The sequence below is a fragment of the Chlorocebus sabaeus genome, chromosome 9 (genome assembly GCF_047675955.1).
Source record: "Chlorocebus sabaeus isolate Y175 chromosome 9, mChlSab1.0.hap1, whole genome shotgun sequence".
Taxonomy (NCBI): Eukaryota; Metazoa; Chordata; class Mammalia; order Primates; family Cercopithecidae; genus Chlorocebus; species Chlorocebus sabaeus.
Window position 1 is genome coordinate 89,884,116 of NC_132912.1, and position 10,522 is coordinate 89,894,637.

At 39.8% G+C, this 10,522-nt stretch overlaps 1 protein-coding gene across 2 annotated transcripts in view; it reads right to left on the minus strand.

The window, feature by feature from the left end:
- Nucleotides 1–6,297, minus strand: part of ASAH2 (N-acylsphingosine amidohydrolase 2) — a 70,041-nt gene extending 63,744 nt beyond the window's left edge. For both annotated transcript variants that reach the window (XM_038009218.2, XM_007963452.3), the window contains exons 1-2: nt 6,084–6,297; nt 2,797–3,029 (exon numbers count right to left, since the gene is read on the minus strand). In XM_038009218.2, coding sequence (XP_037865146.2) covers nt 2,797–3,029; nt 6,084–6,210 — 360 coding nt within the window. In that variant the 5' untranslated portion in view covers nt 6,211–6,297. The remainder of the gene's footprint in view (nt 1–2,796; nt 3,030–6,083) is intronic.
- Nucleotides 6,298–10,522: the final 4,225 nt, after the last annotated feature.

A 10,522-nucleotide genomic window follows, 5' to 3' on the forward strand; every position in this document is an offset into this window, starting at 1 on the left:
AGAAGAAAGAAAGCCAAAAAATATCATAAAAGAGGCTTGAATCTTCCATATAGAAAAATGCAAAGGCAAAGAATTGATCAGGTTGGCAGAAGCTGTTCCCTGGCTTATGGGCAGGAGGGAGTTGGTGAGACTTTGGAAATGCTATTACTAACACTAACACGTGAGATCTTTCTGGCCTTTCTGGTTTGGGCAATGGCTCTTTTTCTCCTGCCTGTCTAAGATGTACAGAAAAAAATATTTACTCTACCTCCACCCCACATTGCCCAGGAACACTTAAAAGATTGAAGGTTCTCTCATGTTGGTTGTTTAGTATACGATTTTGTTTTCTGAAGAAAATGGTATCTTCATAATTAAGTATTCTTCACAGAGGGTACCTCGCCCTGGCCTTACCATAGTATTATTCCTGTCGTGGGTGCAACTGGCTGGTAAATTCATTTACCACCCATGACATGGGGTGGTAAAGAAATTTACCAAGACAGTCATAGGTAAAGAAAGGCAGATTTATTAGGGAAAGTAAGAAAATATGTTGCAAGGGTACAACAGGCAGCACAGCAGAGAAGGGGCTGTCTGTAAATATCAAGGAAAACCCCACCCCCAAAATTCAACGTGGGTTATTTTCTATTTCCCTAAGCATTGGCTGGTCTGAGAAATAAAGGGAAAGAGTACAAAAGAGAGAAATTTTAAAGCTGGGTGTCCAGGGGAGACATCACATGTTGACAGGTTCCATGATGCTCCCTAAGCCATAAAACCAGCAAGGTTTTATTAGTGATTTTCAAAAGGGGAGGGAGTGTATGAATAGGGTGTGGGTCACAGAGATCACATGCTTCACAAGGTAATAAAATATCACAAAGCAAATGGAGGCGGAGTGAGATCACAGGACCACAGGATGGGGCAAAATTAAAATTGCTAATGAAGTTTCAGGCACGCATTATCATTGATAACATCTTATCAGGAGACAGGGTTTGAGAGCAGACAACCTGTCTGACCAAAATTTATTAGGCAGGAATTTCCTCCTCCTAATAAGCCTGGGAGTGCTACAGGAGACCGGAGCTTATTTCATCCCTTTGGCTTCGACCGTAAAAGACAGCTCCCCGCAAGGGGGCCATTTAGAGGCCTACCCTCAGGGATGCATTCTCTTTCTCAGGGATGTTCCTTGCTGAGAAAAAGAATTCAGCAATATTTCTCCTATTTGCTTTTGAAAGAAGAGAAATATGGCTCTGTTCCACTTGGCTCACCGGCAGTCAGAGTTTAAGGTTATATCTCTTGTTCCCTGAACATTGCTGTCATCCTGTTCCTCTTTCAAGGTGCCCAGATTTCATATTGTTCAAACACACATGCTCTACAACCAATTTGTGCAGTTAACGCAATCATCACAGGGTCCTGAGGTGACATACATCCTCCTCAGCTTACGAAGGTGATGGGATTAAGAGATAAAAGTAAAGACAGGCATAGGAAATCACAAGGGTATTGATTGGGGAAGTGATAAGTGTCCATGAAATTGTCACAGTTTTATGTTCAGAGACTGCAGTAAAGACAGGTGTAAGGAATTATAAAGCTATTAATTTGGGGAACTAATAAATGTCCATGAAATCTTCACAATTTATGTTCTTCTGCCATGGCTTTAGTCGGTCTCTCCATCCCTGACTTCCCGCAACACACAAAGAAGCAGGGGCTGGAGGGAAGTTTTATAGGGTCATGCTGGAGCGGGACATATGCAGAACAAGGTTGGGCTGCTGGGGCTACATGCAGAGTGAGGTATTTGGGAACAGGATGTTGTGGCAGCAGGTTATCTATGATTAGCCATCTCTCAGAACAACTGTTCTCCCCAACGCTGGGGCCCCTGACTTATTAGGACTCTACAACTCTCTAAGCCAAATCAGATCACATACACCTATCCCAAGTCACTTCTCTCACTATGTCATAAAATTTACCCATAAAACTATACCCAGGTCTTCAGAATTTTTTCTACTGTTTGCTTTACCCCTCCTGGGAGTGTTTATTTAGGGGTCACATTCCAGGATCACTTTTCAGAACATACAGTTGAGAATCATACCTGGAATGTAAAGATTACTTAGAGGGAGGAAGTGATTCCCATTAGACAACTTCATGCTCTGGTTTCCTAGGGAAGCACTGACATAAATGGGTATTTCCATCACATAGACAAGACTAGCAGTCAATAGGTCACACCTGACACATAGAAGTTTTATTTGCTTTCACATATTGGTGCAACCTAGGTTTCCAGTTTTAGCTAGAGTTGCCTTTATTTTTCAAGTAAGATATTTGAAACTTCAACTCTTTAATCTAGGGATTTTGGGGCTTCTTCTAAAATACTGTAAGATAGGGTAGCCCTGAGCCCCCATTCTTATATGGCAACAATCAGCTAAATCCATATACTTTCTTTGTGCTTTTTTTTCCCTCAAAGTCCCCACCATTTCCTACTGCCTCCCACTCCCAAACTGAGGATTCACTAGACATTTATTATGTTACACTGGCCTGGTGATGTCATCTATGGTACCTGCTCACCCCCTGTCATATTTGAGTTTGCCATCTCTGCCACTTCTGCTCATTAAAAAAAGAAAGAAAAAAGGCCAACGGACTTTACAGGGGAGTTATGATTGAATAAAAGTTTTCCTCTTCTTTCTAGTATGAAATTCATAGTGCTAGACAGCAGCAAGGTCAATTAAAAAGCTAGAAGAAAATAATGATGATGTTGTAATATTCAGAAATGAATGCAGGTTGTAAAATAATAAAATTGGTTGTTTCACAGTCTCCTTAAGGAGCCCATTGCCTACTTACCAAATTGATATCTGCTACTTGTCCTGTGCAGTCAGCTCGTCCAACACCAATATGATAGCCACTGAAGTTCTGAAATAGAGGAGGCTCTGGGGTTGAAGTCACTGGAGAAGTTTGAGTGGCTGTGGAGCTCTGGGTGGCTGTGGAGCGCTGGGTGGCTGTGGAGCTCTGGGTGGCTGTGGAGCGCTGGGTGGCTGGAGGGTTTGGGGTGGTTGAAAAAAAAAGGCCTCCTGAATCTAAAACAGAATAAGAGATTTGAGAAACAACATTTCAGCCCTCTTATTTGTCAACATCAATTAGAATACAACATATAGGCTCAGGTTCATAAGGAAAACTCTTTATATATTTTCTTATACATAAAAATATACAGACAGAAACATGTCAGGAGTCTGTTTAAAAATCATAATCCTAAATGGGATCTTTTTCTTGGATGAGAGATGTTTCAGACTAATGATCAAGGCCTCTGTCAAATGTCCTTCAACTCCTCATCATGAGCCATTCCTTGTCAAACTCACTGCCTTCCCTCAACACCCTGCTCTTCTTTTCCAGCTAAACTAAACAGGTGCCAGGTTTACTGAATCCAGCATCTGGGGATTGGTTTCTTCCATTCTTTCTATCCAGACTCCTCACTCCTTTCCTCTCCACCTACCAAACTCCACCACCTGCTTCAGAGTTAGTCCATTTCCATCACACCTAGATCCGACTCAACTCCTCACCTGCAGGATGCCACCCTGCTGGCTCTACCTTGGCTCTGATCTTCTTTGACCTTCTAAAGACTCATTTTTAATGCCACCTAGATCACTGTATACATGTTGATATAATTTCATCTTAATTATTCTAATATTTATATATTCATATCTATATGTGTGTGTTTATACACATATATTCTATATTAATGTATGCATATATATTTATTATACACACACATACCAATATCAAGGGAAGCAGAATGACATACAGGATTTTTGTGAGAAGACAGTTGCCAGAAACAAACTGCCTGGTTTGAAACCTGAATCTAACACCTACTAAGCGATCAAATTGCTTAACCTATTTCACCCCAATTCTTGTCTATAAAATGGAGATTGTAATAATATCCTGCTTTCTGGGGTTGTTTTGAACAATAACTATGTTCACTAATATTATAAACTGGGAGCAATGGCTAATATGTAGCTTTGATTTTCTTTACCTATTTAAACATTTTATATATTCATTATTTTATTTATTTCCATTCCCCAGACAAGAGTCAGGAGTTGCCAAGGCATCAAATATCAGTGTCACAAGGCATTCGTGGTCAGAAAGTACTTAGGCAAGAGATTTATAGCTGATGCCTTCTGAAATCCTAGAAATTCAGAGCTCAAAAAACTTAGAGATCACCTAACATAATCTCCTCAGTTTTACAGATGAGAAAACTGAAAATCAGAAAATTGACTTAACCAATAGTTAATGGAGAGCATGTGATGATTCTGGTATGCAATCCAGATCCTCAAACTCAGAATCTGATGCTCTCTAGACCAAATTCTAGATGGAGTTAGAATCCATTCCCAAGCTGAGATTTTCTTCAAGACATCAAGTATTGCAAGGAGTGGAGCAGGCATCTTCGCTATTGCTTCACTGCTACCAGCATAGGAATGTCATGCCAACTAAAGCCAAACCTAACACATAGTCAAGGGTATGTTATTTGCAATCTCAGGGTCTCCGTTTCCCCAAGTGTAAAATGAAACTAATGTAAACAGTAGGGCTAGCATCAACCCTTATAGGATTTTTGTGATAATTCGATGAGAAAATATTCTAGAATCCTCACTATAGTGCTCAACACAGAAACCATTTAATAAACAGTAACTACTGCTATAAGAATAGTTACTATAATTATTAATAACCTCCCTGAGTCTCAGCATCCTGATTTCCTAATTTTAAGAGGTAAAATTGAATAATTCCTTTTCTTTTTTTTTTTTTTTTTTTAATGGAGTCTTGCTCTGTCACCCAGACTGGAGTGCAGTAGTGTGATCTTGGCTCACTGCAACCTCTGATCTGCGGTTCAAGTAATTCTCCTGCCTTGCCTCAGTCTCCCGAGTAGCTGGGATTACAGGTGTGCACCACCATGCCCAGCTAATGTTTGTTTTTTTTTTTTGGTTTTTTTTTTTTGTTTTTTTAGCAGAGACAGGGTTTTGCCACATTGGCCAGGCTGGTCTCGAACTCTTGACCTCAGGTGATTCGCCCACCTTGGCCCCCCCAAAGTGCTGGTATTATAGGCATGAGCCACCAGGCTCAGCCAAAACTGAATAATTCTTAATGATCCTTTCACTTCTATCAGTCTATGACCCTGCTGTGCCTACTGCTGGATCAGAGGATCTCTTATCCTCTGTGTTTGCCAGGAATTCAAAGCCCTGGGATATGGTAGAGAATATGCAAGAAAAGAGGCTACAAAAGGGAAAACTGAGGTAGAAAATACCATCTTCTCCATTTGGCCTAAGGCCATCCCTGTCTTTACTTTGGTCAGAGCTTCAATCTTCACCTGTCTTCTCTACTCATTTAACAGTTATGTAACCTAATACTGACTGAAACAGAGGCTCCACCAAGACCCACTGCCAATCTTGTGTGTAAGTGTAGCCTACATTGTTCTCAAAAACTTAGTTTCCAACATTGAAAAGAAAATCATGAGATATCTAAAAATTCTAATTTCCAGCTTCCCTGGAAAACTCAGGAGATCTGAGATCATGTGTTCTCTCTGCAACAAACAGCTGCCACCTGGGAGTGGCTGTAGGCCTTCTTCACCAGAATTGCACCTGCCTCCTCCTCGGTCCACCTCCTCACTCCACCTCATTTGCAAAAACTTGATTAGCCCTTGTAAGGATTTATGTTTGAGACCCCATTCTCTAAGGCTCGTCACAGACTAACTGACGTTCATTCAGTGAGTTTTTCATTCTCCTTTTGCCCCCAGGAGAAGATGATGTCTACAAGGAGGCAAAGAGAAAGATTAGAGGCTCAGGGCAAAAGCTGCCATTACCAGACCTTGACAAATCTTGAGCTGTGCTTATATCAATGGAAAAACGAATGGCAAACAAGTACATGTCAGAATGCCTGTCAGCTGGCTATTGGGAACAAAGGTAAACTTGATAAAAACTGCTATCAATGCAGAAAGGGCAATTAATGCAAAGGGAAACGGCTATTCCAGGCTGCTTAAGTACACGTAGAACTATCAGCAGACACTGTTTTTCTTTTTGGAGTCCACAGTAATCAAGAAGTTTCCTACAGGCCGAAAAATTGCATCTAAGAGAGCCCATGACACTTGCCTTTGTGGTTTTCAATTGTCCCACTGGTGATAAACAAGAGGCTGAGAAGGGCCACTGTGATGGCAGTCATCATTACAAGGAGGAAAATCAGGAATGTCTCCAAGTTAGAGAAGGTGCGTTTGGCCATTTCTTCTCAGGTACAGCAGAGATGGAAGAAGAAATATTGAAGAGGAAGAAATCACAAATTAAAATGCAAAAGCTTTAAGCCAACTGAAGTTAAGATATCTTAACTCTTTCATATTAATAGACTATACCAAGGATGACAAGTACAGAGCACTTACCACTCATTCCATAGACCAAGCCCATGGCAGACAAGACCAATCAATTACAGCATTCTTTTTGAAAAGCTCGAATGTGGTTTCCAAATCTTTCTCAACACAACACTCCTCCTGGCAGCAACCATTCATGATTTAGCATTGGCCACTGAGCTAAAATCTACTTGCATTCCTCAGCCATATCACACTGCTTTCATTTACAGTGATGATGCTGTTTATGGATCTGTACATGGGTCTGGGCTGAGAGTGCCCTTGTTGACAAGGATGACTGATGCACACATACTTCTTGTATTTGGGAGAAGGCTGGCGGGGGTTAGGAAAGTATTCTGAGGTCATGGACTTAGTAGAATTATCTTGTTCACCTGGAGATGAAGCCCGTAACTTTGGCCTTTACACTCTATGTTTTAACTTTCAATTACTATCTGGTGAGAAATGGGCATGGAAAAGGGAATTAGCATCTCTGGTCTGAAGGCAGGTATTACAAAACACATCCCCCTTGAGTGATCAGAAGGATCCCAAACATTTTGCAAACCTTTCATCAAAGGACGATAATTTAAAATGCTCCTATGTTCTACAAAAGTATCAAATGTCATTACAGATTCCTTCAGATGTTTTAAGGGAGCGAGAATTAATCATTACTCAGAGGACCTATACAAGTTAAAACCCCATAAAATGTAATAATAAGAAGAAGAATATGGTGGTTAAATATTTAGTTCTGAAATCTGACTCCAGCGGTCAAATTTCATTTCTGCCACTTACTGGGTGACTTTGGGAAATCCTCCCCCAATACTGAACGTCAGCTTACCCATCTGTAAATAGGAATATGATTATGATCATCTTATCTCAAAGTTCTTGTAAAACCTATCTCATAAATTTCTTATAAAAATAAGATGAGATGAAGCAACAACACTTCTTTTGTTCAATAAATGCTCAAACTGGTAGCATTTATTAATAGATTCCAAAGTAGCAAAAAGTCTGTGCTCTTCCCTGTCCTTTAAGGGAATTTACAGGAGGCTAGTGTTAAAGGATGATTGAAATCACAGGTGGGACCTTCAGAGCTCATTTTCTTAACCTGTGCTTTAGGAAGCCTGAGAGGTTAAATGGCATTGGAATCCCAGGATTTGCCCCCAAAATAGGGGATTTGTGGCTAAGATGCTGCTACCCACAAGAGTTAAAAAATGGCAACAATGTAGATATATTTAGTACAGTCCATTTCTTATTCAATTTGACTTAGGTAAGAAGATTTAAAAAAATAGCATTTAGAGTTTATAAAGAGTTTACAATCCTGAAATTTCAAATTATCTCTTAAAAATAATTCATAAAATATAGCGACACTGAGCCAGCATTCACATGTGCCAAGAGTTTCTTAAAACTCAGTGCTGCTGTTCTCTTTAGATAGGGGATATATTTTTCAACCTGCCAGTCTCTACCCAGCAGGTCTTATTTATCTAGGTTACTGCCTGGTCTGTGCAAGCATTTGATTTTGCAATTCCTGGGCGAGAGGTGACAGAACAGTTCTAACAGCAGACACTTCAGAGAGTAGGCTGAACTGGGAGTGAGCAAAAAGACTGGAACATCTTCCTAAATCTTCTGGTTATTCGGAAGATTTCCTCATCCACTTATCACCACCATAATCCCCTTACCCACCAGCAGCAGGGACAACTTCAAATGTGGAGCAAAACAAATCAGATCTGTGACTTATGATCAACTTCTATTGTTGGTTCCCAGGAGTCAGGAAACACATCTAAGATATGCCTCTGAACTCTAAGGATCTACAGAGAATTACTACTCATTAGCAGCTCTTCCGCTAGAAAACTTCAAACCCAGTATCTCTAGTTCTTGCTCAGAGCTTTGGTTCTCTAAGCCTTCCTACTAGCCAAGATGACTGAGAGTTGGATCTCCCAAACCCAGAGCATGGACAGGCAGATTGTGTATGTAAATGTGGTCATGTAGCAGAAGGCTGTGTAACAAACAGAGAGGGTACAAAATAATACTTCTTTTTTGTTTCTAGTTTTGCGTTGGTGAGCTGATGACATTTTATACCACTCAACAATGGCACTTGATTTAACATTAGCGTTTCCACATATTACGTGGACTTGAATGATCTACCTCACGTGTTTCACCATTCTGTTTAGCTGCCACAATTGTTGCCAACACAGTAACATTCTTTTTGAACCACTTTAGCTGACTTGACCACCACCTTTAAGGAAATTAAAACTTGGGTTAGCACTCTTTATTTTTCATTGGTGACTAAAATCTGAATTTGAATGTTAAAGCAGATGCCTTCCCCACCTTTAGAATGCAAACACACCTTGGTAGAGCTAAACCAATAAATATATCTTAAAGGATTCTAGATTTTATAATGGTTTACACTTAATCTGTAATAATTCTGAAAACTCAATAATGAGGCTCTAATGGCACAGTAGCAAGCCATTTGCCACATCTTCACAGAACAGGGTCCCTGTTTTTCAAGGAGAGACTAAAAGGTAACAATTTGGCAAAAGAGGATTCCAAAGTTAAGAGATAAATTGAAGCTTTAGGGTCTCTTCAAGATCTCCGAGACAATACGATAATTCAACAGCTATCCTTCCCTCCTTCTCCAAGAAAACATAGCCATCCTTACCTGATTCTGGTACTCAAAAGAGCTTTTACATCCCAGCGAAGCAAATGGCCATCCAGAATCGTGTCCCCTTTCCCCTTGCACGTTGCTGGGGTTTATACTTCCCAGCACTTTCTGAAACCTACTGAGAAAAATTTTCAGTCAAGTCCAGGAGTGTTAGAGCTCTCATTAGCATACCTTTGTGGGCTTGGTACAAGTATGAGATTAAAGAGTATTGATAACAAAAGGCTTATACACGAACTCTCTCTTAGGGCAGCCTGTTATCAGAGGTAGAAGTTGCAGAAGGCCTGCTGGACTGAAGGTCGTTTCACTTTTTCTGTAACTTTTCCAGCATGACAAGTTCTGCACAAAGCTTATAACCTGAATCACACACACACACACACAAAATGCATCTACTTCATTTACCACTGGTCGTTCTACAGCAAAGAGAGTAGTAACATATGCTGGACATCAGCGTGGGCTATGGATAGCAATAGGCAATATTTTCACCAATTTCAGAACAGAAAACTAATCTTAATTTTTATGAGTGATCATAAAAAGAATTCTAAATTTTAGATTTGCTAAACTTGAGTAGTAAATAATACAGCAAGACTGCTATGCAACTATTAAAAATCATACTGAAAATAATTTAATGACATGCAAAAATTGCCGAACATTAAGTAATTTTAAGTTTACAAAACAATATGATCCCATTTGTAAAGTAAACATTACTCATGTTTACTTTATATACATTATATACTTTATATATGTTGTATATTAAAGACTGTGAGTACAGGAAAATGGTAAGAAGTCATTATCTGGTGATTACGGGTGGTTTTGTTTTCATCGTTTTGTCTCTTGGTATTTCCTATCACGCGCATGCATCACTTTCAAAATGGGGAAATAAAATGTTTTTCTTCCTCTTGGAGAATATAGACTACAGCACAAAGTTAAACAATGGACCACAGAGACAAAGAAAGCAATAAAGAAACCAACCAACCCATTCCCTTTTTTTCCCTAGTAAAATCTAAGCTGTCTAGGACACGTTTTAAAGAAGGCCACAAAGGCCACTTAATTCCTTGCAGAGTTTGATCAGAGACGGGCCTGCAAAATTCCAACTGAAGTATTAAAGACACAAGTTCCTTCAGATAGGACATGTAGTAATGCATCTTAAATTTCTCTCTGCTACTACAGAGGGGGAAAGATTAAATCATGATATTAAACAAGGTTTTTTTAGTGCATTTATGTAGAGTTATTGGTTACAAGCAAACACCAAATCTAGTTAATGTAGGACAAGAGGGGGAAAAGAGGAAAAGTAAATTCACTGGAAGACAGCAAGAAAAGCTGCCGACCCAGGCTCAGGATGGCCAGGAATCAGAGCATCTCTGCAGATCTAGGTAGCAGGAGCTATCGAAAAATCTCTTCAGGGCATTACCACTGAGATGGATGAACTCCAACTACTTTAGGTCTTGTGTTGCTCCACTCAGGAGCCAATTTATGAAAGACAGCTATGTAATACCTTTATCCTTTCATTTGAGGGGATACTTAACTGGGAATCTTAAAAA